The 26,918-nt window shown below is 49.8% G+C and overlaps 12 protein-coding genes across 12 annotated transcripts; 3 read left to right on the forward strand and 9 right to left on the reverse strand.

The window, feature by feature from the left end:
* Positions 1 to 89: 89 nt before the first annotated feature.
* HETIRDRAFT_461438 (uncharacterized protein) lies at positions 90 to 2,538 on the reverse strand. Its single transcript, XM_009554937.1, has 3 exons — positions 2,426 to 2,538; positions 1,609 to 2,372; positions 90 to 1,548 (listed from the first exon to the last, which is right to left on the reverse strand). Exons 2-3 carry the CDS (start codon positions 2,360 to 2,362, stop codon positions 587 to 589), a joined length of 1,716 nt encoding a protein of 571 aa, XP_009553232.1. The 5' UTR covers positions 2,363 to 2,372; positions 2,426 to 2,538; the 3' UTR covers positions 90 to 586.
* Positions 2,539 to 2,794: 256 nt separating this feature from the next.
* Positions 2,795 to 3,771, reverse strand: HETIRDRAFT_423400 (uncharacterized protein; the record flags this gene model as incomplete). The annotated part of the gene is made up of 2 exons (XM_009554938.1): positions 2,795 to 3,673; positions 3,727 to 3,771. 2 exons carry the CDS (start codon positions 3,769 to 3,771, stop codon positions 2,795 to 2,797), a joined length of 924 nt encoding a protein of 307 aa, XP_009553233.1.
* A 974-nt stretch (positions 3,772 to 4,745) lies between these two features.
* On the reverse strand, positions 4,746 to 5,407 carry HETIRDRAFT_165026 (uncharacterized protein; the record flags this gene model as incomplete). The annotated part of the gene is made up of 2 exons (XM_009554939.1): positions 4,746 to 5,063; positions 5,126 to 5,407. 2 exons carry the CDS (start codon positions 5,405 to 5,407, stop codon positions 4,746 to 4,748), a joined length of 600 nt encoding a protein of 199 aa, XP_009553234.1.
* Positions 5,408 to 5,884: 477 nt separating this feature from the next.
* HETIRDRAFT_332244 (uncharacterized protein) lies at positions 5,885 to 7,422 on the forward strand (the record flags this gene model as incomplete). Its single annotated transcript, XM_009554940.1, has 5 exons — positions 5,885 to 6,222; positions 6,279 to 6,400; positions 6,467 to 7,017; positions 7,072 to 7,182; positions 7,246 to 7,422. 5 exons carry the CDS (start codon positions 5,885 to 5,887, stop codon positions 7,420 to 7,422), a joined length of 1,299 nt encoding a protein of 432 aa, XP_009553235.1.
* Positions 7,423 to 7,487: 65 nt separating this feature from the next.
* Positions 7,488 to 8,196, reverse strand: HETIRDRAFT_108527 (uncharacterized protein; the record flags this gene model as incomplete). Its single annotated transcript, XM_009554941.1, has 4 exons — positions 7,488 to 7,571; positions 7,727 to 7,841; positions 7,900 to 8,088; positions 8,153 to 8,196. 4 exons carry the CDS (start codon positions 8,194 to 8,196, stop codon positions 7,488 to 7,490), a joined length of 432 nt encoding a protein of 143 aa, XP_009553236.1.
* A 776-nt stretch (positions 8,197 to 8,972) lies between these two features.
* Positions 8,973 to 10,616, reverse strand: mnp7 (manganese peroxidase; the record flags this gene model as incomplete). The annotated part of the gene is made up of 11 exons (XM_009554942.1): positions 8,973 to 8,985; positions 9,039 to 9,103; positions 9,157 to 9,329; positions 9,382 to 9,417; positions 9,467 to 9,546; positions 9,603 to 9,728; positions 9,785 to 9,860; positions 9,918 to 10,039; positions 10,102 to 10,236; positions 10,295 to 10,502; positions 10,565 to 10,616. 11 exons carry the CDS (start codon positions 10,614 to 10,616, stop codon positions 8,973 to 8,975), a joined length of 1,086 nt encoding a protein of 361 aa, XP_009553237.1.
* Positions 10,617 to 11,463: 847 nt separating this feature from the next.
* On the forward strand, positions 11,464 to 11,992 carry HETIRDRAFT_412703 (uncharacterized protein). Its single transcript, XM_009554943.1, has 2 exons — positions 11,464 to 11,666; positions 11,746 to 11,992. The coding sequence occupies exons 1-2, from the start codon at positions 11,603 to 11,605 to the stop codon at positions 11,835 to 11,837; spliced, it is 156 nt and encodes a 51-aa protein (XP_009553238.1). The 5' UTR covers positions 11,464 to 11,602; the 3' UTR covers positions 11,838 to 11,992.
* Positions 11,993 to 12,606: 614 nt separating this feature from the next.
* On the reverse strand, positions 12,607 to 15,944 carry HETIRDRAFT_68114 (glycoside hydrolase family 31 protein). Its single transcript, XM_009554790.1, has 8 exons — positions 15,189 to 15,944; positions 14,509 to 15,137; positions 14,194 to 14,457; positions 14,037 to 14,138; positions 13,781 to 13,979; positions 13,485 to 13,728; positions 13,288 to 13,429; positions 12,607 to 13,234 (listed from the first exon to the last, which is right to left on the reverse strand). The coding sequence occupies exons 1-8, from the start codon at positions 15,901 to 15,903 to the stop codon at positions 12,638 to 12,640; spliced, it is 2,892 nt and encodes a 963-aa protein (XP_009553085.1). The 5' UTR covers positions 15,904 to 15,944; the 3' UTR covers positions 12,607 to 12,637.
* A 493-nt stretch (positions 15,945 to 16,437) lies between these two features.
* Positions 16,438 to 17,115, reverse strand: HETIRDRAFT_332128 (uncharacterized protein; the record flags this gene model as incomplete). Its single annotated transcript, XM_009554944.1, has 1 exon — positions 16,438 to 17,115. One exon carries the CDS (start codon positions 17,113 to 17,115, stop codon positions 16,438 to 16,440), a length of 678 nt encoding a protein of 225 aa, XP_009553239.1.
* A 452-nt stretch (positions 17,116 to 17,567) lies between these two features.
* HETIRDRAFT_165020 (mitochondrial carrier protein) lies at positions 17,568 to 18,820 on the reverse strand (the record flags this gene model as incomplete). Its single annotated transcript, XM_009554945.1, has 6 exons — positions 17,568 to 17,619; positions 17,670 to 17,883; positions 17,948 to 18,097; positions 18,150 to 18,478; positions 18,530 to 18,635; positions 18,688 to 18,820. The coding sequence occupies 6 exons, from the start codon at positions 18,818 to 18,820 to the stop codon at positions 17,568 to 17,570; spliced, it is 984 nt and encodes a 327-aa protein (XP_009553240.1).
* A 321-nt stretch (positions 18,821 to 19,141) lies between these two features.
* On the forward strand, positions 19,142 to 20,510 carry HETIRDRAFT_456302 (uncharacterized protein; the record flags this gene model as incomplete). The annotated part of the gene is made up of 9 exons (XM_009554946.1): positions 19,142 to 19,202; positions 19,252 to 19,484; positions 19,543 to 19,729; positions 19,787 to 19,818; positions 19,875 to 20,027; positions 20,079 to 20,099; positions 20,155 to 20,230; positions 20,292 to 20,298; positions 20,354 to 20,510. 9 exons carry the CDS (start codon positions 19,142 to 19,144, stop codon positions 20,508 to 20,510), a joined length of 927 nt encoding a protein of 308 aa, XP_009553241.1.
* Positions 20,511 to 20,668: 158 nt separating this feature from the next.
* Positions 20,669 to 26,896, reverse strand: HETIRDRAFT_461440 (uncharacterized protein; the record flags this gene model as incomplete). The annotated part of the gene is made up of 14 exons (XM_009554947.1): positions 20,669 to 22,066; positions 22,128 to 22,207; positions 22,261 to 22,301; positions 22,356 to 22,792; positions 22,857 to 23,550; positions 23,610 to 23,699; positions 23,752 to 23,893; positions 23,952 to 24,113; positions 24,168 to 24,909; positions 24,987 to 25,985; positions 26,039 to 26,205; positions 26,484 to 26,582; positions 26,635 to 26,694; positions 26,749 to 26,896. The coding sequence occupies 14 exons, from the start codon at positions 26,894 to 26,896 to the stop codon at positions 20,714 to 20,716; spliced, it is 5,214 nt and encodes a 1,737-aa protein (XP_009553242.1). The 3' UTR covers positions 20,669 to 20,713.
* Positions 26,897 to 26,918: the final 22 nt, after the last annotated feature.

Raw genomic sequence — 26,918 nt, forward strand, 5'->3', positions numbered from 1 at the left:
CTGACCGGTGCACAGACATTTGTATCACGGCTGTATGACCATAATGATCAGATCTCGTGTGCAAGAGCAAAAAGAAAGCCTCAATAAAGGATATGCGAAACGCGTTCCAACGCGCATGGATCACTCACATATCCCTCAGCTGCAGTGATCGCAAGTCGACAGAGCGCTACCAATCCAATCTACAGCACGCGCTTCAGCAATGAAATGAGAGATCCTCGCAACAGTGAAAATAGCATAACCACTGTATTTGTCCAAAAGGAGTAAAGCAAGCAATGGGCCAGACTGGAATTCATAAGAGACGGGCAAGCGAACCAAGAAACCAAGAAACCAGTAATAGGCAGAGGAGGGCAGGGATGACAGAGAATGCAATGCAGCAAGACGTACACGACCATGACAATCATGAATATTGAAAAACCTAGCAATGAAGAACAAAAAGCATATGTCCATGCGCCGATGATTATGGGGATGGAGAAGGATGGTTGAGATGAGATCTGCTAGAGAGTCGGGGTGAAAAGAAAAATACTACAACAACGTCCGAGGCGGTGCGCGACAGAAGTACAGCAATGATTTAAGATGGCTCTTGAGATCACCATGAAGTATGTCTAGTCCCCTGTGGTCCCAGGCCGGCTCCGTTACTATACCCCGTGGAAGCATATATACGAGGGGGCATAGACACAAATGGCGGCTGTAGGGAAACCATAGGATACGGCGCCACACCCGGGTATGCGGGGTACGGACCTGAATATGGTGCTAATGGAGGCGCAGCAGGATATGGCTGCATCATGCCATAACCACCGGAAGGGTACATGACGGGATAGGCTGGAGGAGGGGGGAATGTAAACGTCCCGACAGAGGCCGGCGCTGTGGGCGGAGGACGAGTGGGTACTGGACGTGAAGGATCAATCCAACCATCGAGATGCGACGACCGACGATTGTGTTTTTGCTTTACGTTCCCCGAACCCTTCTTTTTGATAGCCAAGACTGGTGGTCGTATCGTAGAGCCGTAAGGAATAAAAGCGTCCTCCGTATCGGCATCTTCAGCTGGATTGATGAGCACATCTTGCCGCGGCGCAAAATCGTTCGAAGGTGCGGGCATCTCGCCATTCTCGCCCGAGGACATCTTGATCCACCCATCGCTCCCTCTTTGGAACAACTTGCGCACAGTCTCGCGCGTAAGTTGCGCCGGTCTCGATGATGGTAGTTCTTCTTGTTCTCCTTCTGACCGGGTCAATTGCCTGCCGCGAGAAGAGGTGGAACAGCGAAGACGATCGATGATTTCCCGAGTGCGAGAATGAGGCTTGCGCGCTCGTGCGGACGCATTCAATAAGAACGGCGGTAAATACGCTGAGTCGTCCCTGGAGCCGTCGTACACAGAATAATAGAAGCCTTGCTCGTCCTTGTGCAGGCTCATACTTGGTGGTAAGGAGCTCGAGCGAGTGTGCGACGTGTGTGACGACTCGGACCGCAGCTCATCAGATACCCGGGGGCTGGAAGAATTCGACGAGGGGGAGATCGGCTGGGGCGAGGAGTTTAACCTCGAGAAATTACCTCGATGAAATAATTTGGTCAGTATGTGAAAAGCCTGTCTCACTCGTGAGCCACACTCACAGTCTACGTCATCGCTCACTGCCCTAGCATACGCTCGCTGAGGTTTTGGCGTCGACGGCATCTCTTCTGACTCGACTGACTGCTCTGAGTCTGTGAGATCTATGATCTCGCACTTTTGCTTTTCTAGGGGCAGTTCGAGATCGAGATCGAGAATAGATGGCCAGACGTTCGCCTTTGCAGTAACTGAGGCGACTGCGGCGTGATAGACCTTATGATCCAATCGAGGTAGCACCGTACCCGATATCGCTTGAGTCTCTCTCTCCCAACTCTCCTGCGCCGAGCCCGTAGGAGGGATGTTGCCACACAACAGAGAAACGCGGCGAGCCTGTGCGGCTAGGTCCGCGCCAGCCGCCTCTTCCCCAGGAGCTGTAAGAAATCCAACGGCATTCTCGTACCTTTGAACAATCAAGTCCGCGCCCATGACACCCAATAAGCCAGGATTCAAATCTACATCTCCGCCCGTACCACGAGAGGCATCGCAAGAAAACACTCGGTGACGGATCTCCTGACACCTATTACAGCAAATGAGAAGCTCTGAGCCGGAAGAATGGGCGACGAGAAGATTGTCGTGGTAGTGCGGGGGTTTCGTGGGACCTATGGGAGATGTTCGCATTCGTACACGTCGTCGTGCCTCGGGGTAAGTCCACGAGACACCACTAAGGGTCGCCCGCCACCAATCCTTCGACAAAATCACCCAATCATTCTGCTCCCAGGCATCCTTCTCACCCGAGCAACTCATAGTGCCGTTGGGCATCGCTCGTAAGCTGGGAACAAAATGGAAGTGTGAGATGCTCTCAGAACGAGATTTTATGCTTACCAGTCGAGGCCGCACAGCAGACCACAATGAGCAGCGGGGTTGAGCAGCAAGACAAAAGGGATAAAAAATTCAATCTAGCATATGGTAGAGTTGTGGATGGGTGTGGAGAGCACGTTGAGCGAGCGGAAGCCAGATGTCTCAGTATTCTCCTGCTCTGTTGCTGTATTTCCGATATCTTCCCACGCCAGGTTATCATCAGGTAAACGTAATACAATTAGTCCTGGCGAACGTCAATATTAAAAACAATAACATTAACCCCTACAGACGACCATAGACCTGAGTGTAATCACAATATCAAAGCTGGAAGGCTCTAAACAATAAGCCCTGTGGTCGAACCACGATAGCCTAGTTGTAAGTCCATCAGGAATTCTACCTGAAGACCTCCTTTTCAGTCGTCACAAAGACATCCATAGACACATTGGAGGGAGGTTTCCGCAGCTGCTTGAAAGACCTTTTTGAAAGCAGGTGGGGGTTGACCGGAGCTGAGACAGAGGATGCGCTAGGTGACTCAAGAGACGGTAGGCAAGACCGCAAACTCTGCGCCATTGACGGGAGCTTCCGGATGTGTTTGGGAGCCTCGATGGGGTAAAATGGATGAGCTTCAGCCGATGTCTTAAACGAAACTGCCCGAACGCGCCTATATTCGTCGTTCCTACCACGAGATGAGACATTGGGAGAAGAACGCCCAGCGCCTAATTGATGGCGGCGAAAAGGCGACTCGTAATATTGAACGGGTACTCTGGCGTGAGCATCAGAGTTATTTGGTGTTCTTGGAAATGGTGTGTTCCTTGAGTCCTTCCAAACAGACTCTGGGTCATCGCCCCGCAAAGTAGAGCCGTCAAGCCTGCCAAATTCCTCTGGTGGGGTGGCACGATGTCCTTCGGTTGAGAGCGAGTGACTAGGAAGGATAGCATCCGTGGCCTGAGCAGGTCTTTGAGTACGTTTTGAAGGGACGATAGAGCGGAAAAATCCCAACGCTCGACGAAGAGGTGTCCTCGGAGACTCAACCGAAGCTCTAGTTATGCCACCCAGCCGAGAAGTATCCAATGATACAGACCCTTCTCGAGAGGAGTGGGAGGTATCGGCAGGCCACGGGAAGGCTAGTTGCTGTGCTCCTGTGATAGAAAGGGAATGCATTGTATTTGCGCGACGATGAATGAAGCGCTGCATATCCAGTCTGTCAGGACAGGCATCTGAGTAAGAACTTTCCTCTCTTCGTCTAAGGTTGTCGATGTCCACTGTTGGTCGCTATTCCAGATATTAGAACACGACAATGACAGTTAGACAAGAAATACACGCACAAGTACTTGTGAGCGCGACGATGCAATTGTTTTTGAGGCATCCATTTTGTAGTATGGTGAGTCGATAGATTTGAGGTTCAGCAAATAGTGCGAGGAGGGATAAGAATGGGTGAAGAGAGGCAACGGCGATTTTCTCTTTCATTATGCCGCGGTGGCACAGGGTGGCATCGTCGCGATCTGGATCTGGTCATCATACCCGGAGTCAAAGACAAAGGAAGACAAAACGCGAAATAACGGCCGATGGTCAAGCGAACGTGGCGGAAATGTCGAACGCTTGTGATATGTCATTGACGCTATGCCACAAGCCAAGATGCAGGACCATAAATAGTGGGCAAAAATCGCGAGGCATCCACACGTTTCCTGTTCGCTTCAAATCCTGAGCCATGTCAACGACGGCAAGTCCCAAGGTAGGTCGTGTTATAAAGCTTTTGCCACTGTGATACGAAAGTTCAAATGATTTTATTCTGGGACAGGAAATGGCACCTTATTCGGATGATGATGACGAGAAAGCGGAAATATCAACAGCGAGGAAGGTTATTTTCCTCGGTCGCGGGCATCGTGGGCAATACGGCATGCTGGTGAGGAATTTTGTGTCGAATTCAAGACTTGTGCATTGAATTCGGTAGGTGACAGAAGGCCAGCCTGTCACTTGGGTGTTTGTGGCAAGGGCCCCTTCATTTGGGCAGAAGGTGCAAGAAGGTCCAGAGAAACAGCATTGATATTGATCGACGATTTGACGATCGTTGCAGTCGAAGCGCACGTGCGAGGATAAAAAAGATGATAGTAAATTAGACGGTGATAAATATGCGATCCAGAAGACGTATCATAATTAGTAATATACATTCCTTACTTGTCTCAAGCTTGTGCGCTGACATTATAGTGAAATGATCCGTACGGTCCATTCGATCCCCCTCCCTTGGATCCCCCTCCCTTGCCGCAAAACCTCAACCTACAGTTTTCGAATACTTCTAGCATCATGCTAGTATCGGCACACGCTCAGACAGTCCTCTAGGTACGTTCTATTTCGTCTCTCGGTGAATCGGCGATGCCGACAACGCGATGCCGGGAGATTGCCTAGGTAGCGCACCGAGAGAAGGCGAGGCCCCAGAGTTCGATGCCCTAGAAAACCCTCTGAGTGGTATCCTCCTGTCGCTGAGACCCGACGTCTCCACTCGTAACGTTGGTTTGCCAGCCAATGATCTAGTAGCAAGATTATGGCTTGGCGCTGTGTAGGACGCTCGGTGAGATTTGAGACTCTGGAAGAGAGCCTCAAATTCTGCCTCCGCTGAATATGGAGAGGTAGGAGTTGGTAGGTCAGGAAAGGGAAATCGGGGATACTAGAAAAGAATCAATAATTTCGTTCACCAACAATGTTGTGGACGGTGAAGTAAATAATCACCTCTCGAGCTGTTTCCTCATAATCTGAAACTGATCTGGAAGAGAATTTACGCGGCATCGGTGGGCGGCGAGTTCTGATACGGCGGCGGCTGGACCCTACATCGACATCGACCAGTGAGGTTGATGTCAAGATGAAGAATCCGTCGAAGATAGAGATATCGCCAAAGGCTGAAAGCGTATAGCCATCATCGGTATTGATGTCGATATCGAACTGCCTTTTTTGTCCCTCCTGATCACCAACAGTGGGAGATAAGGTCGAGGTACGCGATGTATAACGGGTCATGATCTGGGATACCACATTGTATTTATAACAAAAAATAGGCTCAAACGTTGACTCACACTGTGAGTCGAGGGTGGTGGAGAATTGAGGGAGAATCAAGTCAAGTAGAGGCCCTAATTGTATCCGTTCTTTTGTACCCATTAGAGCCACGCATTGACCACAAGGCAAACAGACACGAGGCATCTTGAAGCCTGGAGCGCCTGAACATTTGGAGACAATTGCGGTTCTGAACGGCCAAACGCTGTAGAAGTACTAAACGTGGTTTCACGCAGGTCACAGCCACAGACGCGTTTAAACGGGGTCTGCGGTGCAAATAGCTGTCAACAACGCGTGCTCTCCACAAGTTGATGTGCGTGTTCATGGCCTGCTCGACACGCCCGTCCACGGCGTTCAGTGCTCCTGGCATGCACAGCGTGTGCTTACTTCCGGAAGAGTTCATCTGGGTACATCTTGGATCGCCAATCTTCAGTCGCGCACATCATGATCTCATCTCGGTCAACGCCGTCCTACTCGCAAGCAGACTCGGCCACTAGGCATCAACCTTCTCGGAATGACGGTGCTCTGAGGCAGACCACCTATGTTTATACACCTCCGAGTCACCGTCTTCTTTATAGGGGCTCCCTATCCGTGGAAGGGTCTCGTCTGCTCCTAGACGGATTGACGTTCACCATTCCTCTGCACGATGACGATTCTGGCAGCAATCTTCTCGACAATCCCCTTGCTCTTGCACTCGAAAGTATGCGTGGGCGGACCCTCTGCCTCTCGGGCTCGGCAAAACTGAGCTCGGTTCACCTGGATCGATCAGGCGGCGTCAGCCTGTCAGTCTACTAATTTACCGTCTGAGTGTGTCGATATAACTCTCCTCTCTCGACAGTGACATTCACCCAGCAGCCGCATTGACCAAGCTATATCTAGAACACCAACTCTGTTCCTTTCCTATAATATCCGCAGATAACACAACAGAACATGGCATCCGAATTACGCTCGGAGACCCTAGTGGGTTCTCTACAAACCTTACTGACTCTCTGACTCGCTAATATGTTTTCTCCTATGTGCGCTCAGATAGCCAAGATAGCTCGGAGATTATGATTTATGGTCAACTCCCATCTCGACCAAGGCCTTCACCACCGACCCCATCGACATCTTCTTTGACATCTAGCTCATCCCTTCCTTGCCTACATTTGCGCGTAGCGCGAATAGTGCCTGCCCCAGTCCCCACACGCGTCGCTCGACCAGATGACCCATCCCCGCGCTTCCCTCCACCAATCTCTTTTGGAACGAAACGGCGCATGGATTCTCATAATGATACCCTCGTCGACTTGGCCTCAGTTAAGAAGCAAAAAACTTTCGTCGACGACGTACGAGACAATGGCAAACAAGAAGTGGATGAACGCGCGACATTGAGTCGTGCGCGAGAGGCAATGACTCGGATTCCAAAAGCTCCTATCAAGGGCACCAGCGGTATGGATGTCAAGAGCCACGAAGATGACGTCTTCAAGGTTCCCTCATTGCCGCGCTCATTAGCTTGGCCAGCGAGCGATATGACTGGACCAAGTAAGGGGAAGGCCAAGGAAACTGATATCGTGAAGGAACTAGAAAAAGCCAACAAATCTGTATGTCACGCTTGTCCTCTGCCACATAACGTCTGACCCTGAGTTGTCATGCAGTTGGTCAAAAAGGCTGCCGTCGATTGCCTTACCGCCTATGGCATTCAGAAGACCCATCCCGAATTCAAGGAGCTGTGGGGATTCATTTACAGAGGCACGGAGTTCGCCTTGGTAGGCCTGCCTTTGGTGTCAGTTGACTATTTTTTATGCTCATCGAGCTTTTATTCACGACAGAGATCGCGAACGAAGTCCTGCGCGGTCGACATACGCGTGGTGAACAGAATAGCCAAGGCGCATGCAAAGATGTACATTGACGGCATCACCCAGCCATCTACTAGTCAGGGTGGGGCAGACTTGGAAAATGTCAGCAATGCTTCAAAAAGCGGCGATCGTGCTAATGGAGAAGGATGATGCGCGGTGAATGCTCTAGATGTTGGTCCTTGTTCATGTAGGTCAGAACTTGTTGCTTGTTCTACTTAGCCGTTCGTGTATTTCACCGTAAGACAGAGCAGACCAAACCCAGTAAGGTATACACCATCGGACGTCCATGCGGAAAATGTCTGTTCGCAAACGTTCAAGAAAGCGGGCAATCACCAAGGCAGCACCGTCAGCCAATCCTTCGTACTTCCGGCTCACGAAACTATTTCAGTCAAGTCTGGGAAAGGTAGTATGTTACGATATGTAACAACTGCGAACAGATGGTTGCTGTACTGACCGTTTTGGCGGTGTCGACAAAATCTGCGTCGCTGCCATCTCCAACCATTCCAGGGATGATACCAGCCTTGACAGCCTCTAGAAATAGGCTCCGAGCCTGAATTGTCGGCGTTACGCTGAGTCGTGATAGGATCAGCGAGATCACGATGCGGACACCTCGTTGAAAGAAAATACCTGGGAATGAGAGCAGTCAAGGTAGCGGCAGGAATGGGAGGCGAGATGCAATTGCAGAACGCAAAACAGAAGCCCATTGAGCTCGCTTGAGCACACAAATCAGGAAGAAGTGCATTTTCGGCCTCCAAGAATGTGTCGCCGGTCGGCTGCTCGTCGATATTCTCTTGCGCTATCGTTTTTGAAGGCGAACTTTCAGAGCATAATTGCTAGCATCAGCTCAGGTAACCTGCAAGGAAGTGTATGCAGTACTCACGCTGCGAGGGGTGCGGCAAGGCACAGGGCTATGTTCAAGAGCATGAACAGGGCACAAAAAACAGTCAAAGTAGTCCAGGAGCGCATGTTTTGAACGGGAGGGATAAGAAGAATATTGAATATTTGACAGGCAACCAGTGCCTCGAATGCAACAAGAACAGTAGGGAGGGAGCAGGCCAGCTTGAAGCGCTCAATGGAGATTGCGCCACGAATTATATACTCGTTCTTTGATCCTTGATTGTGATGTGAGATGGCCCGCCCATCGTTGCCAATGATCTACAGGTGGATACTCGACCCTGAAGGCGCTGAGTGTCCTCCATCATCCCAGTGAAGCCGCTATGGAAACCGTTCGGTTCAGCACAAGTCATGATCGTAGGCACATAAGTACCAAGTGTCGCGGAAAGACTTTTCGACCAGGGTGACAGATCTTGACAGATCCGATCTCGGCAGTTGTGCTCGCTGATCCCATCGAAAGATACAGCACGGGGGCAGAACATCGATGATTTTGTACTAAGATGCCTGGTGCCATTGGCCTGTTCTGGAGTCAATTCTCGAATATCAATCGATCCACTGTTGGAGGGAAAGCGTATTGACCCACACGGGCAGTTCCCATGCTACCCAGCGTGGATTTTTGCTGTTGAGAGATAGAAGCACACAGATAAGTTCCAGAAACGGGCAAAAGAAAACATGATTATTAACGAAGTTGTTTAGCTGGGTAAGTCTGACAGCGCTGGAAACACATGTTGTTGGGCGAAAAAAAAGCTTTCCATTCGCTCTTTAAGTCGAGCTCAACCCGGTGAACACTAAAAAAGGCCGAATGATTAGGAAGGAGGCCTGTACAACATCTGTTTAACAATCGGTTCACGCGACAAGGCCTCATAACTTACACAGGGGCAACTGAAGTTATAGGGCCGGGATCGGTTGCCAGCGTAGGGAACGAGGTGGAAGCGCACTGCTCATAGGTATCAGTACCTTGATAATTGTAGAAATAGGATGACTTTTTACCGCCTGTTCGACATCACTGATGGTGAACCCAGCAGGGAAGCGAGCCGAAACTGTTAACGGCTTCGGCTCAGGGATCAACTCGCTGCAGTCCACCATTTGAGAGATATCCTGTCCTAGGACGGCTAGTTTGGCCATAGCGTTTTTGAATTCGGACGCCATCTTCTTCTGGTTATCTGAACAAAGGTCAACGCCTTATTTCCAGATGTAAAAACGATGTGTGCTCACCCACAAAGCCTTGCCAAGAGCACGCCGTGCGAGAATCTGGGTGATTGTGATGAGTAGCGAACAATTCCGTAGCGATAGCACCAACCTCGGGCTAATTCGAAGTCGGATTGCAAGCGGATCTCACCCCGTAAAGGAGATTCGACTTCTCCCTGATTGCTACCATTTCTGATACGAAAGTTGGTTTGAGGAGAATTTCTGGGATGGATGTACCAAATACATACCCTGGGAAAAGCGTACCGCGGAGTTGGGTCTCTACGAAAAATTGGGAATCAAACACAGATGGTGTAGAGTCGAACGGTGTCCCGGGGATAGTAGGATCTACGTGGTCGGCAGCGGCAATGGAATGACTGAGAAACATGAATATCAATGCACATGTGTTGACTCGCCTACTAGAAGAACTTACGATGCAAGTAAAGCAACTACCTCATCTGACGATATGCCGACATCAGCAAAGCGGGCCAAGATGCTGTCAACGGTGTCTAGATTATATTCCTGTGAATTTTACGATGACTTCTGAGAAAACGGTTACTTCATACCGAAGGGCTCAGGAACAGTGAGGTCAGGAGCAGGAGCCATGGGCGCGGGGCGACCCAAAAGGAATTCCAGGCGTGGAGCACCAGGACAGTTGCTGACACCGATCGCACCTGCGAATTGAATGCTATAACAGTAGGAGAGAGCTCAGCTCAGCTTTTCGTCGTCCAACTGGAGGAAAATACATACAAATCGCCTGGGGTGATGTTATGTGCGGCGATGAAGGGTTTTTGTACTTCTACGATATCGTCAATGCCACCGTTTGCGTGGTAATTTGTTTCTATGTCGGAGAACACGATGAGGGAGCCATCGGCGCCTCCGCCGCTATGATGGTGGGACATTATCATGCACGGTACGAAAAACTGAAACGAAAAATCGTTACCCGAATTGCTTGGCAGCTCGTTTAGCTCGCGAGAACCCGATTGCATCATGGAACGTGAGACGGAGAGATTCGTGCACCTCCTCTCCGCACTCGCCTCCATCAAACAAGTTCTCTTGAATGTCATCGCGGATGGCAAACAGGGCACAGCAGGCAGCATTTGTCGCAGTATTGATGCCGTCAGGACACGCAACGTGCCGGGTGATGGCCGCTGAGATCGAGCGATTCAGTCCTGTCAGTCCTGTAGAAGTCAAGCGATGCGCAATAACGCACCGTTGGCAGCACCGAAGAGGGTGAGGAACACGGAAAGGATCTTCAGTGCCATAGAGGATGGGTAAAGCTGATACTGAAGCTGGGTAGTGAAAAACTGCAGTGCCCGGGCCTCCCAGCATGCTCTGGAACTGGTTTTATAGGCAATAAATTTTGTGACCAAGGCACCAATAATATTGACGCAGACTGCATGGAGACGAAAAAAAAACTCACAGTACTTCATTGCAATGGCGAATGACATTTGTCAAATATCTCACCGTTCAACCATATGAACAGTGCGGATACGGTCCATCTCCAATAAGATGTCAGCGATTTTCCTAAAACACTGATATCAAATGTGTTCCGAGGATGATTGCAAACAAGTTTTTACCTTGATGCTTGCAGGAGGCGGGCGCGGCAGACGGTAGCATATGAAACGGAACACTGGAATGTCAAAAAAGAACAAGGATCTGAGGGAAGATACTCACGCGAAACTGAAGCCGCCAAGTAAAGAACATCCGGGAATTGTGCGCACGATGACCTGCATTCTCGATTTACACTTGATGCTACACAATTGGTGAGCGCTGTGGGAAAACGAGGATTAGTTGTATCGATACCTGCAGAAGAGTCCGTCAGCATCATGTTGCATTCACCGGAAAGCTGATTTAAGTCTGTTCATCCGTGCCGGGGCGCTCTTCCAAGGTGGAATGGCAACTCGAGTTCGACCCAGGCACCCACTTGGCTATCGGGTCTAGGTTAAGCGGTAGTCGATAGGCATTGGCTTCTCACACAGCGTGATGAGATGCATCCGCTTTCTTGGAACTGTCGACTGTCCTCTCTCCGAGCAAGTTCCGCACAATCATCCCTGCCTCAAGATCGTAAAATTCATGCTTGACCCGGGCGTCAAAGAGAAATGTCACTCACTCTTCCATTGAGATCTACCCTGAGATCACCCTGATATCACAAGAGGGAAAGCATTAGATGCCAATGCAGCTCCGGTATGTGCAACCCGATGAACCTATTTTTACCCACGAACTTCACCGTTCCCACAAGTCAGTTGCCATGACCGATTCATGGGAGTTTGACCAGGTCGGGTTGAGAGGGTTCTTGGGGAAGCTTCTCGTCTCTATCGACGTAATAATAAGGAACGAAGAGCAGTGCTGTTTTGGACGTTCCGCGTAAAGACCGAGTGCCTATGCACTTACCTATACAGCATCATGTCGTAAATCCTGCCAAGCGTCTGCACTATGCATCCGAAGGAGTAATGTCGTGGACCTCGTTGAAACACTCTTCCTGAGGTATCATGGAGAGTATATATTGAACTTTCTTGTCTCTCTCTGTAAATCACACCCCAGAATACCCAAGTCACGCATTGGAGAGCGTTGAGAGGGGGTAAGGAAGTAGTGCCAACCATACATGATCTAGATAGGGCGCAGAAATAGTGCAGCGCCTACGTGACTGCAGTATGTTGATCGGGCCCAAACTATGTCTATGGACATCGACACGTGTTGAACGAGCTGAGGGAAGCGGGTCCCTTATGATGGAAGACAATAATCGACATAGCTAATGGCGGAGCGTCAGCGTAGATCTTCATTGCAAAAAGTAGTCTGAACAGGACTAATTGTGCGAGATAAGGAAAACAAGTGTCGACGACGAACTTTGGGTGAGCTGAGCGTACAAATAATTCTTATATGCCACGAATTGCGCGTGTCCTACTTGTAGCTAGGATGGAGGATACTGGCCGGCGGTGTTCTGAAAGAGTTAAGGGGCATGCGAGGCGAATTGGGGCTGTATTAGTGCTGTATTAGAGCTTAGGAGCAGTACCCCATGACGAGACCACTAATTAAACGATAATATAAAGCCAAGTAAAGACTTGTTATAAGCCCGTTTAGCTCAGTGGTAGAGCGCGCCACTCGTAATGGTGAGGTCGGTTGTTCAATCCAGCCAATGGGCATATCTTAAAGACGCGCCAGCTTTTGCTAGTGCCCTCCCTGTTTTTGCCAATTAAGCATCCATACTTGCCTTCGTAATAACACGACACTATCACACACGGACACACCATCATTATAGAATATTATAAAATTCCAGTGCGGTATCTCATATTTTGACAACGATCTCCCAATCTTCAACCACGTTCACCCTGGGATCTTTAATCGCCAACACGCTTGCCTCGCCCTCCTTTGTCTCCGCCGCAGCTATTCCGGGTACAAACTCCCACTCTAGCACCTTGCCGTTCCCAAGCGTGACGCTGGTCGGCTTTCCCACGAGTCCAAGGACAACGATCTTTTCCACGCGTACGCCATCGATGCTCTTCGCGTACTCATTCTTGGGATTATACGACACCAGCGCGCCCTGCGCTGCCGCCTTGTCACGACTGGAGATGCGCACCGTCTTTCCCTTGCCCTTCTCCGCAACAAACTCCCTCCACACGTAGTTGCCCTGTTCGTTGGCAAAGGTGATACCGTCGTCGAGATAAAGCTCGCCCCGTGCGCCGAACTGGTTGTCCAGCGCGACGCGGAGTGTAAAGGGATCCTTTCTCATCAAGGGAGAGGACCTCCTTGGACGTTCGCGCGTAGGCAAGATGGAGCCGCCACGGATCAGTAAGGGCACCTGATGGAGCGCCGCCGGGACCGTGATGGTCTTCCCCGCCGCCGCACCTCGATAAGCACGTTGCGAGAAATAGTCGTAGTATACCTGTCATAGATCGATCAGATACGGGTATACAGCTGACGCGTGAGGGCGAATACCTGGTTATCAGAGAGGTAAACCGACTCTTCGGTAACGCCGGCTCGGGTGACAGGTTTGACGAGTAAACCCGAACCTCCCAAGTAGTACTGGTCATCGATGGCGAAGCCTGCAGCATCTTGTGGGAACATGACATATTGAGGCCTAAGGAGGGGTTATATTTCCAACGACACGTAAAGCCATGCACCTGCGAGCATACCTCAAGACTGGCAGACCTGTTCTGCTTGATTCGTGGAACGTAGTGTACCAAATCGGCAACATAGAGTACCTGAGGCGGAGGATATCCCGGAGCATCCCCTTGTAGGGCTCATCGTGCAAAAATGGTTCTCGTCTCTTCGTATCAATATGGGCATGGGCACGGAAGAAAGGTGAAAAGGCCCCAAAGTGGTACCACCTGACAAGCATCTCCATGGAAGGATTGCCAAAGAAACCACCAACATCAGCTAAGAATGCGATATTAGATACCGCATCGAAGGGAGGCTCCAGTTTGCTTACTGCCGCCAAAAGAGAACCCTGCTATGCTGTTAGCGAGGACCGTTTTGAGTCCTACTTCCATATGCTCCCATGTCCCGAGGTTATCACCTGTCCACATGGCACCATATCGCTGAGATCCAGCATAGAACGAGCGGGCGAGCACGAAAGGTCGCTTGGGTGGGTCCGATCGGGCTATCAAACCTTCACTAGTAGCTTTGGGCTGTGAATGTAATTAGTTAATCGTTATGTATAGGAAAGAGAAACGTCGTGTCCTCACAAGAAGCATGCCATTGATGTTGTGGAGATCACGATGCTCCCAGCCACCATGGTGGATGTTGTCCCTTGGCATGGAGATTTCAGGCCCGTTGAACACAGCGGGCTGTCAACAGACTACATATATAAGTTGTCAATGGAAACCAAGGTTGAATCCGAACCTCATTCATATCATTCCAGATATAGACATCCTCCGTACTTTCAGTCCAGGACCATTTTTCCCCTTTCGTGATCTTAAACAGCGAGTGCCACCAGGGCCCGCTATCAGGGTTGAAGAAATCAACCCAGGAGCTACTGCCGGTCCAGCACCAGCCTTCGTACTCGTTCAAATCTTTGGTTTTGACAAGAACATCGATCTCTTGAGCCCCTTTATAGACGGGATAGTTGTCAGTACGCTTCAAGTGAGGGTCTATAATCACAACCATCTGTGTCACTAAGTATCAGCGAGAGAAGTGAGCTAAGAACGGTGACCATACCTTGCGTCCGACAGCGGCAACATCGTTGGTCATGTCGACCGGATCAGGGAAACCCTTCTGATCCCAGATGAAGTACTTGTGTTCCTCTGCATATTCAATGTCGAGCCAGAACACGTCTACCGGCATATCTTCTTCGTCAAACCTCTTCTGCACAGCCCGAACATCATCCGAACTGATATAGTTCCACCTAGACTGATGATATGCTAGTGCCCATTCGGCAGGGAGGGGTGTGGTACCCGTAAGACGGGTGTATTGAGCAAAGATGTCAGCCGGCGTAGGTCCAGGCAGAATGAACAGGTCAAGGATGCCCGACTCAGATATCCAGTGTGTCTCAGTCGACTTGTCCGTAGGATGGGCAATATCAATCCACGTCTCGGATGCGACCAGATGAAAAACGCCAACCGTCGACTCCGCCGATTGCGCATGCATAACCGGAATGGAGCCGTAGAGAGACATGGTCGACGATGCGAGATGCTCAAATACATCGGCATTATACAGGCGATATGGGTCGGTAAAGAATGCATTTTCGCCCCTAGTCGTTGGAAGAGAGAGTGATGTTGCATGTTGCGGGATGCCATACACGTGACCATGATTGGGGAAGGTGATGTCGACGGAGAGCGACTCGGGGCCTACAGACTGAATCAATTAGAAGAATTTTGAGTATCAAGATTGGCACATACCCTTTGGCTTCGAATCCGTCCACGAAGAAAAGGTCTCCTCCCAGTAAGCATCCTCGGCATCGCCCTCAAACCACGCCGTCGGCTTGACTTGCATGACCTCCTGCTCGTCCGATCCGTCCTCTGAAGCCACGACTGGCTTCTCTGCCTCCTTTGTTCTAAAGTGCTCCATGTGCAACAGACCTCGTCCGTTCACAACCACCTGGTCCTTCCCATTCCTGCGCAAGACCACGAGCAATGGTTCATACTGAACAATGACCTCCATATCCTGCTTCTTCCCGTAGACTGCTCGCACACCCTCCTTCCCCACAGTCCACTTGATATCCCGGCTGACTGGTGGTTCCGCAACGAGTGCCCATTGTCCTGCTTCGTTGTATCGTTGTCGGAGTCCATTGACCTCGTCCATCCGCACCCTGACGACACCATCATCCAACACCCGCACGTCAAGGCCGAACTGTATGTTTGGGTAAAGCGAAGACTTGATGTCTGCAGTGAAGGTTGCGTCCGATGTAGAAATAGACACTGAAGCGGGGTCTATCGAGTAAGGTGAACGCCATGCATCGCCATTAGCTGTTGCCCGATCGGCCAAGGCGCGCCCGCGTCGACAGAATCCAGCTTGCGAGCACGTTTTGAAGTCCTGAGACTTCACAGCAAAGGAACATGATGCGAAAGAGAGTAAGAGTAGACTACTAGCGGTAGAGAAGGCTGGCACCTTCATCACTCCCGTCTAGTTCTAGGTGGACGAGAGCGAAAGAAAACGGTGGTAAGAGCACGAAAGTTGTTGAGCCGGGAGACGTGGCGCGTGTATACAACTGAGTCTGCTGAAGCCGACAACCCGGCTCTTGCTTTTCTCTTTCCACCTCAATCCTCCAAGTCAATCATTCAGATAGCCACGTACCCTTCAACTCAGTGTCCGAACAGTAGAATTCAACTATGGTGCTGATTCTACATGCTATAGCTTGAATAACGGATCATGGACGATTCTACAACTGCATCGTGTCCCCCTGAATTCACCACGGATTCATGCAGGTCGTCTCATTGTACTCGATGTCATGGTGTCAAGAAGTTCGAGATGTTTGGATGAAGCGTGTATGGGAAGAAAAAAAGGTCTCAAGCGATCAGCACCGACTCGATAAGTCTAGTCGTGGTGTACCGTCATCTTCCATCACTCGTGAGTCAAGGAGCCTATTTGTTGAAGTCTAATAACAAGGTTCCTCTCAGTCGACGCTTCAGGACCAACTGTTATTTATTATTACTCACCTGCCTGAGCCCAAGCTACCGCTCTTATTGGTGATCCATCACAGCCTTCCAATTGTAGTGGAAGCAGACTGACGATGGGATCCTTCACCTCAAGCAGCGTGTTCAGGTTGTTCAGATTCTCTGCAATGACCCCTCCCCTTCCCAAAAACTCTAGATGCACCTCATGTTTGGCTTCCTCGCCGTGCTGCGCTATCCCATCCGGACTCAGCGCGTCGATTCCAATGACCTTGATTCCACGATCTGCAATCTTTCTTGCTGCATCCACGTCGATTCGTGGACTCGCTGGGTATTCCTCCTGGCCCCAGTACTTAGACCATCCTGTGCAGAATAGTACCATTGTCCCCGACGTCAACTTCTTCTCATATGGGGCTATATCCTCCCAATATATGATAGCCCTCGGTTTCTTCCCACGCACATCGATCACCACAGCTGGTCCGACAAGAATAGAGAGGTCGAGATCAGATATGCTTGCACCACCCTCGATAAAATGAACGGGGGCATCGATATGGGTTCCTGTATGGGAACCGAAATTGAGCAGGGATACGTTTGAGCCACTTGCCGCGATAGAGCAAATGCGTTCACAGTCGTAGTGTGGGTGGTCGGAGCAGTAGCTTCCACCGGTTGTTGTGAGTGGATGGCTGAGGTCGATGATGAATTGCGTTGGCGACATATAGGTGGTATGTAAGTGTTTTTCCGTTGAGCACTCTGGGCCTCTGCACTTTCGTATCGCATTTGAGATCACGATGATTATGAGCGGCGGGCCGTAGGTCCGGTCCATCCGCGTGATAGTGGTCGAATAAGTAAGTCTCTGCTTGCCTTCCGCATTGGCCTATTTAGAATTGACCTCGCTCGAGATCTACAGTATCGCATGGAATTTTGAAATGATAATGTGGCATTTGTGAAGGATATTCAGGTTTTTTTTTAAAAAAAATGCTACCGACATCGACTTCAAGATTGCTTGAGACTAATGTTAGATCGTTAACAACAATTTCGCGTTTTCCTAGACGACGGTCAGTCGAGGATTCGGCAATGTGAATGAAGACATTTTATACGCTCGGAAAGGGCTGCATAAGGCCGCAAAAAGTAAACCCAGCTGACAGTGAATATCAGTCACATCGACTATCACCGTGGTCGTTGAAACGATAGCGCAGCAGCAACCACGACCTGCTCGATGCTGTCCAGATATCAGCTATCTCGAGCCTATCAGAGAAGGATAGATATTACCGTTGTTTCACCATTAGTGTGATGCCCTGACTCAAAAACCCCTTTATAACCTGTGCGTCTAGGCCTTGGTATAATCCACCAGGGAACCCACTTCGCTGGGTATATGCATCATGAAGAACACTTCGGATCGAGAGGCGCGAATTGCCTGACGATTCGGAATTCGCGAGTTGAAGGCGGGTTTTGGCGATGATCAGTGGGTAGAGGATGGTTACGGCTGAGTTTACGAATTGTGTGCCAGTCAGCAATTGCAGGAAGAGTGGAGTTAATATGCGACCAACCTAAAGAATTCGCGAAGGCGGCACCGAGGAAAGCTTGTAGGGGCGAAGGCATTTGTTTACGTTTACCTCGGAGTATGAACTGACGATACAGTTGAAAGAACGAGAATGTAAGAGATGGGTTGAGCGAGAGGAGTATTGTCGATTCGAATCCTAGATCAACGATCAGATTTCCAAGCACGCCAGTCACTGAGCGAGAACCGACCTTTCCAAAAGCCAGCCAAGGTCTCCTCTGCATAGATAGACTTGGCTGTTCCATACAGACCCTTGTCTGCTGTGGTGCCGTTGTTGATTTTCTCTCCTTCGCCATCTTCCGCTTCCCGGAGCTCGTCGTCACTCCCTTCCCGTTCCGTTTGCAGTCTGACAGTTATGATACTTAGAGGGCTAGAAATGAAGCGACTTGCCACGCCTGCTATAAAGCCGATGCTGAGCTCTCGTGGGACGGATAAAATAGGTGTTTTCGAAGATGAACGATTTGACGAGCGGCGTATGAGAAGAGACCGGAGAAAAGAGTACATATAGAAATATAAGAAACTTGATACGAACGTTTGAGCTTTATAATTTGGTAAGGTCAAGGATGCTTACTTTGACAGAACAGTGGATGCACTGTCGGAATTCAACCCATCGTATAAAGCAATGACACCGTACTTCTTTACTGTATACCTGAGGATCGTGATCGCACCTCTGATTCCTGGGGAGGTATGAGCATTACTTTATACTTTCATAGAGGCTGTAAGACACACCATGCAAATTCTTGGATTTCGTCGTCTGCAGTCGAGTTGTCACCAAGTCCAGTGGGTATGAAATGGCATTCGCTGTTGCGCTTCCAATGGCGCCCGAGAATGCTTGCACAATGGGTGGTAATGTACTAGTCATCTTACAGAAGAAAGATGAGGGTACAGCGCCGGGCGGTGATAGAAGCGAAATTGGATTGAGCTCGACATGATCATGTTCGTCCTCATGCAATGACGGTCAACGTCAAACGCAGAGCTCCATCGTCAGTGACGTCACCGCAAGGTAAGAATCACGTGAATATTGTCTGAAACGCGACTGTGCCGGAACACTGCCGGAACGCGGGGAACTTGTTTGTCTTTTGAAAGTATCGCCAACGCTACTGTCCTCAGCGAGGAGTCGGCCATCCAAGTTAACGCACAGAGATATACCCACTGGACAACGTAAGTATAACGTAGGAAAATAATGGCTCATATTGTCTCCCATGGAATCAAATCTCTCGGTGTGTTGGGTGCAGGGCAGATGGGTACGTTGCATAACCTTCATGATACCCATGGTGATTTATGTCTCTGTAGGATTGGGCATCGCGTATGTCGCTGCTCTACGCGCTAAAGTGCCCGTACTTCTCCATGACCGTTCCGACGAGCAGATCAGTAAAGGTCTGAAGTTCATGGACAAGCTGCTTGCGAAGGACGTAGCGAAGGGCAAGATACAGGAGCTCGACGCGAAGGAGGCGAGAGACCGTATCACCATTATTGACGGAGCTCGTGGTCTTACGGGTCTCCGGGATGTAGATATGGTCGTCGAGGTGCGGCTTCAATTCTCATTTATGAACTGATCGACCTCACATGCACCCGACTTCATAGGCAGTGTCAGAGAATCTTTCTCTAAAACAGACTATATTCAAATCGTTATCTGCGGAACTGAGACCAGATGCTATCCTTGCTACGAATACCTCTTCAATATCTATCACGAAAATTGCTGCGGCTACCATCCCTGAAGGACAGACATCGGCATCAGAAGCAGGAAAGAAGAGCGCGTCACGTACAGTGGGTCCGTACTGTCTGTATTCCAAATTATGTCTCCTAGTGAAGCTTGAACATTGCATAGGGCTCCATTTCTTCAACCCCGTACCTGTTATGGTGCTTTGGCATTATATACCCTCCAACCGTGACTTGAGACTGACTCATGATTGTAGAAACTCGTTGAGATCATATCTGCCCTACAAACATCTCCAGAAACATTGGATACTGCACGCTCGTTTGCAATCGCATGCGGCAAGGAAGTGACAACTTCGCAGGACGTGCCCGGATTTGTTTCTAACGCTCTCTTAATGCCCTTTATCAACGAGGTACGTCTATCGTCCTGAGCAAGGCCCGTTTGATGAACATATTTTGTCTAGGCAATCATGTGGCTCGAGAAGGTACTTCAATTTTTTCTTCTCTGTGCGGTTTGCATTTAGCGTGCAACTTTCGCAGGGGGTGGCAACTCGCGACGATATAGACAAGACTCTGAGACTTGGCATGAACCATCCGATGGGACCGCTGCAACTAGGTACGAATAATCTTATACAGTCTTTTTTCAGTCTGAAACTTCACGATCACTATTCCAACAGCCGATTTGTGAGTACCATTTTGTTTGTTCGGAATCACCACCATGTTGACGTAACTTGTCCAGCATTGGTCTTGATACTTGTCTTGCCATTCAACAAACGCTCTACCAAGGAACCGGGGACTCTAAATACCGCCCTAGCGTCCTTCTTGAACGAATGGTTGACGCGCAATGGTATGGAAAGAAGAACGGAAAGGGCTTCTACGAGTACAAGAACGAATAGTGTCATCTACGCTATGTACCTCCACCTCATTCGTTCATCTTATTCTTCGATGCGGCCTTGGGGCCTGATATTTCAGGATACTATGTTTGGTCCGAGGCTCTTCCTTCGAGATAAATCAAATGAAAGACTTGAACTGTCCACTGAGATGCGAGAATATAGATTCAAGAATGTTCGTACAATTGCACCGCAATCCTCCATACAGACTATGCCCACATCGCTTTGAATTTCGCTCCAAACTCCTCCGTGACTGTATTCACCACTTCATAGACCTTCCAATCACGATCCGACGTACCTGCAGGGCGTTGGAACACATGTAATGCGCTGTTCTGTACATCCTGCTTTTCCTCCGCTTCTGCCGGGTCCAGCGTGCCATACCCACTGTCAATCTCATCTCCTCCGTCTTCACTGACCGCGGATACCCGCTGCCGAGACATATTTTCAAGCAGATTTTCCAGATCGCCACGGATGGCAGCGAGGGACATGTGGAAATCCTGGAGAATATACCAGACATCACCGCGCCTGATCCCATTATACCTGACCAACGCATCGACTTGCCCGTGCAAGTAGAAATCCAGAATATGGGCATTGAGGGCGAAAGGCTTTGTTGCGTCGCCTGGCACAGCAATGATACGGTCGAGCGATGGGACAGCTGACTCATTCAGATGGATCCCTCTTCGTACGGTGTTTGCAAGCTCTTGTACACTGTGGAAATTGTCGGCGTGGCCTGAATTAGCGATGAAGGGCGAACGAGCGATTGGACGGATGGCGGTCTCTTTGAAAAAAGTGATCACGGGCGTCTCCTGGGATTCCTGGCGGTGCCCGAATGACTTTTCGCTCAAGGGAAGCGTGTCATCTGACTTGAGAGTACTGGCATATTGACTGGCGAATGTGACTGCGTATGCTGTGAAGACTTTCACGATTTCCTCGTGATGATCAACTAGTACCTTGCGCGCAGTTCCTGGAATAGGCGGCAGGACAACGCGAGACGGTCCCTTTCCAATGAGCTCGCGAATGTTCTGGTGAGTGGTATAGGCCTCTGGGAGGTACCTCCGACCGAAAAGATGGCAAGCGACAATTAGGAAGTCCAGCTGAGCTTTTTCCGAAATAGGTTGACTGCAGATATCGTGAATCACACCACTTTGGAGCAGAGCAACAGTGGCAAGATTGCTCGGCTCTGTGTAATAGAGGTGGGATGCAACGCCGAAGAGGTTGATTGGTCTGCCGTCTTGATCGAGGAGGTTTGCGCGTCGGAGGTACTCTATGCTGAATCGAAGATGATGCAAGAGTTGATCTTGGCCTATATCGGAACCGAAACTGATCTGGGGAAGTCGCAGGATGCTCTTGATAGCTCCCACAGCGTAAGGCGAATTGTCCGAACCATGGAGGAGACTGAACAAGCGTAGAGATAGTGTCGATGACATTGGGAAACTGCCAGCCAGTCCCGGAAGCCTTGAGAGCATCAAGCGCTGAATGCGGTCCAATGGCAGCCCGTAGAATACGACTCGACCAAGCAGATCGAATCCTCGACGACCAGCTCGACCAGAACATTGTCGATACTGGATTGGATATCGATGTTTAGAGGTAGGACGATGGCGAACTATGACACTGCGCACTCACCATAAGAGCTGTAAGGAATGGTGAATCTCCACAGAAGACAGAGGTTTTAGTGGGGGCGTTGATACCAAGCGCCAATGTGCCTGTTAGAATATATATTCAGTTTCAATTGCATATTCCTGCGGAAACAACATACCAGTCGCGATGACCACTCGCAGAAAGCCAATACGGAATAATCTATGAGAAGCATTTGAGCGACCGTGGGTGGAGGAGCAAAAAAGTTATACTCACCGCTCGACGAGATTCCTGTAATTCTTATTCATACCAGCATGATGAACACCAACACCCCTCCGCAATGCAGGTATCGCCCATTCAGGAAGATGTGCTCGCCAAGATAGGTCCTCAAGGTCTTCTGTGAGTTCCCTCTTGCCGTATGACCTCGAGAGGCCAGTGAATGTGAACTGAGGGGATGGATCTCTCGGGTCGAAAGTACTCTCCCAGGAGTGATCCTCTGTTCTGATCATATCTTCAGCATCCTTCTTGCGTACGACTGTAGGATGGCGAGCGCGTTCCTGCTGTAAAATTTTCCACTCTTCCCAACGATCTATTTTGCGCTGCCACTCGGGGCTGTTCTTGCGCCAGGCCTTTTCACTCTCTAATAAAGTACGAAGAACTTCCGCAGCCATATTCTCGCACATGTTTCTATCAAAATTGAACAGCAGAGCCGGCTGGAACACATGACAATAGATGAAGTCAGTAAGCTTCTGATAACGAAAGCGAGGAACACCGAACCAGGTTGTTAGTAGCGTGAAGGTCTGCGAGCAGCGGGACCAAGCCGCCTAGAAATAGTGGAAGCCTTGGTGCTGTGTTCAGAATGCTCTCATCTGATTTGGCCAGGATGGGGTCTTGTACCTGAGCGACTATTTTTCTCAAGGGAGACGAGATGGATGCCATATCTGACGTCACGAGCAAAGATGATAGCACTTCCTTCATTGCGGCTTCATACCTCAGTATATCCTTTTGCTTCAAGAAGATCGAAGAAGGAAAAAACGTGCTCGGTTCAAGGCGCTCCAGATTTTCAACGACACCTGGACCGCAAGAGCGCAGTGCTTGATACAAGCGAAGTAGATCGGTGGCCTCCAACGAAAAGTCAGATGGAAGAGAGGAGGCTCCGAACGACAGGGCTGAGACAGGGTGAATAAATCTCATCAGGTCTTTCGATCTATACTCTGTCAATCCAGCAAATTTGGCCGACATTGTCTGCGCCTTCGTTGGGTCAGAAAAGTCGAGACTCTCGATATCGAGATCAGAGTCGGACTTGGAAGACAATTTGGAGTTTGACATCTGTGGGAAGTAGGCGAACTTTCTGAGATGTGAATAACGATGCGGATAGTGGATGTATTTGTGTCGGAAGCCCTTCGCTTGTTGGACATGTTCCAACCAGGTATTGAATCTTTCAGCTTCACCGATGGTCGCAGAAAGGCCGCTGGAAAATATTATCAGATGTCAAGCACAGATCAAGGAGTGAACAATAATATTGCGTACATGATGGGGCAAGGTGCCAACAGTATAATCTGCTCCCATACTGCACCACCTTCATGCTGACCGATTGAATGAATCTCATCCAGGATAATCCTAAATTATGCATCAATACCGGGGTCCCAATAGTTAAATCGAGCTAGCTTACCTTTTGATGCGCGGAGTCCACGTATTTGCGAGAGGAGGGGATAGTAACATGATGGCGAGCATTTCCGGCACAGTGACGAGGATCTGGCATTTCTGAGGATCGTGAACACGGTAATCTCTTGTATGTATAGCCCAGCAAGTGCCTGCGGAAACGGAATATATCAAGTTGTCATATATGTATGAATACCTCAATTTACTTACGACCGGGGACATCTTTCTTGAATCGAGCATAGACTTCAGCAGCGACCTGGTTGACCAAGGCCTTCGTAGGCGCAACATAAACGAGGATGTCGTCATCAGAGTCCCGCAGTATTTGTTCCATAGCATAGAACGATATAAACGTCTTTCCGGCACTTGTTGGCGCTAGAACAAGAAACATCAGCAACGTTGCTGATTGACGTGAGGGCAAGAACGCACCAACGACGAGAACGGAACAGTCTTTCTGATCAAGACAGTCCAAGACCTCACGTTGCCAAGCATCAGGGTTGAAACTGACACGGGAGTCCGGTGAACTATCCATGCTTCTATCCATGTGCTCGCCAAACAAACGTAGCTGCCATGCAACGGAGTCTTCAGTGATATGCATGAACTCGAAGTCCTTGACGGGTTTCTTCGTCTTCGACCTGATCAGCTTCACAAAGTCAAACGTCAATGGCCGATCGTCCTCAAGTTTTGCCCGCTCCACCGCCGAAGAGCTCAAGGAAGGGATATGGTCAGAGAACCCCAAGGCGATAAGAACAGATTCGAGAATAGCAAGCACAGTGGGCGTAAGATCATCCCGGTCATAGAGGTTCTTGGTGACGCGGATAATGTTCACAGTATACCGATCGCGGATGGTTGAGCTGTCACGCTCCGGCTCTGCTATCCACCGCAGCAGTTGGAGATTGATATTATACAAGTCCATCTCCAAGGTGAGCCACGCCTGATCGCTCGACCTGCTGGACCGGTCGGAATCCTGTAAAAAGGCGAGATGATTGGCCCTTTTTTCGTTGCTTTCCATCTTCGACATCTCAGCGAGCCGGTCGTGCCACCAGACCTGGAACTTGTTTTCATCCTTGGATTTTTTATCCTTCAAGTTTTGCTGCTTGTATTTCTCCGCATTCGATATTGGCTTCGCTTTCAACTTCTTCTTGCTCTGCCCATTGTGATCGGGCTTTTCCTGAAATAATATATCATAAGCATCACATTCATGCGCAGACGACTACTGGAAGCCAGAGGTTGTCAAGATGTGCTTACCGCGACTCTGGTCGAGAGACGACCCAATGTTACCTTGACCGACAGAATAGCCTTCGGGGTACTCGGGATACCGACGGTCCCAGTCAAGGAATTGGCAAGGCGTTGGAGGGATGCCATGAAGAACTGTTCGTTCCGCAATTTTCGCTGGCGTAGCCGCGCAGTATCTGGCTTTGGCTCATCGCCACCAAGATGCTTGGGCAGAATCGTTCGTTTATGGTTGTGCCAGTGCTTGGTGTCGGGGAATATGGTCCCCTGGCTAAACTCCGGTGCGGTGGTCTGAAGATCCGTGATCGAATCTGCCACTCGAACGTGCACTGAAGCAAGTTCGGACTCGAAAACTGGATTGTTGAAAGGCAGGAGTGTGATCGATCTTGTGTCCGTAGCGGTACTGAGAACAACGCTTCCGGCTGGGTTTGGGAATTCAGAGGCAAGTTTTGATAGATGGATCAGCGGCGCATGTGCAGATGACCAGACTTGCTCCATTCGTGAAAACATCTCAGGGTCAAGCAGGCTTGCAATGGAGGTATCGTTATGCGTGATGATGAACCTAACGAGGCTCACGAAGACGCGACCATCGAAGTCGACGATCACGCCAGGGCCTGATGTCAGCGACTCAAGAGTGATGTAAACTTTGGGAAGAAAGTGTGTGAGTAGAATGTTCATTAGATCGGGATGCAGATCGTCAAGCAGCCTAGCCCTCTCATCTATGGATAAGGTCGTCACGAGAAGACAATGGAGAGCAAACAGGTACGTCAACTCCGAAGTGAAATCTTGACCGTGACTGGTCAGCAATAACTTGACAAGCTCAGTGAGAACCGAGTCAACGGGGATTCCTGAGGCTAAAGGAGCATCCGGCAGTGAGATCCCAGCCACGCTACGACGTTGAGAATCAGCTGTTTGTAGAGCTCTGGATGACGCCTCAAACGGCGTCTGTATGACTCCCGAGAACTTTCTCGCTGCGGCAACATCGAACCGTTGCTCGAGCACGAAAGCGAATATCTAGAGGAAGTCCGAAATTAACGACAAGCATATTGATTGTGAGTACACGATACCTTCGAGTCGCGAAATTCACTGCCGTGGAGAAGAGTGACAGCGATCCCAGATGTAAGGAGTCCGAATATGAATGCACGCTGCGCTATGATGCGCTCTGCCTCTAATGGAGTTTTCGTCTGGACGATACCACCGTCATTCGTCATTACAAACATGGGCTGGAGTTCTCCTTTAGCAACGTTTCATGTCAGGAAGATCATAGTCCTCACTCGTGTTGCAAGTCTATATGCACGCCATGCGGGATCAGAGAGACTTTGGAAGATATGTACGGCTACGTTCATCTTTGTTGCGTGATGGATGAGGTGATTGAGGAGAAGGTTTCTTGCAAGAGAACGCGAAGTTGACACCAGTGCAAGACTACCAGTCTTCAATGTGAGGTGTCGAGAATCTACAGAAAGCACCCGGTCACGAAAAAACGCGTTATATGTATCGACAGCTGAGGCATACCTTCCCATACCACAACGTCAAACACGGCAGCACGCTTGAGAAGCTCGCCCAACAATCGTTCCATCGAATGCAACGCGTGCAGAATTTGGAAACTGGGATCTAGGCAGACAATATGAGCCCGTTAGTGTAGCGTTTAGCCAAGCGTACGTACCATGTTCGCGGCCAAGGGCCAATAACGGGTCATCCAAGACGTCTTGCAGCAGAGCATCACCTACGAAGAAAGGATGAACGATGAAGACACCAATCATCACTATAGATATCCCACCATCAAGAACAAATCGTTCATTGCCCGCATAATCGCCAATGAGGTCCATCCATCGCCCTCTCTTAGCTACTTCCCTATACCACTTGGCATCCAGAATCTCCAGGGCTGCCTCCGCATTGACGCCATCGAAGGTATGATCAACAGACATTCGGTCAAAGGAAGATGTCTCG

Source organism: Heterobasidion irregulare, assembly GCF_000320585.1.
Source record: "Heterobasidion irregulare TC 32-1 unplaced genomic scaffold scaffold_14, whole genome shotgun sequence".
Taxonomy (NCBI): domain Eukaryota; kingdom Fungi; phylum Basidiomycota; class Agaricomycetes; order Russulales; family Bondarzewiaceae; genus Heterobasidion; species Heterobasidion irregulare.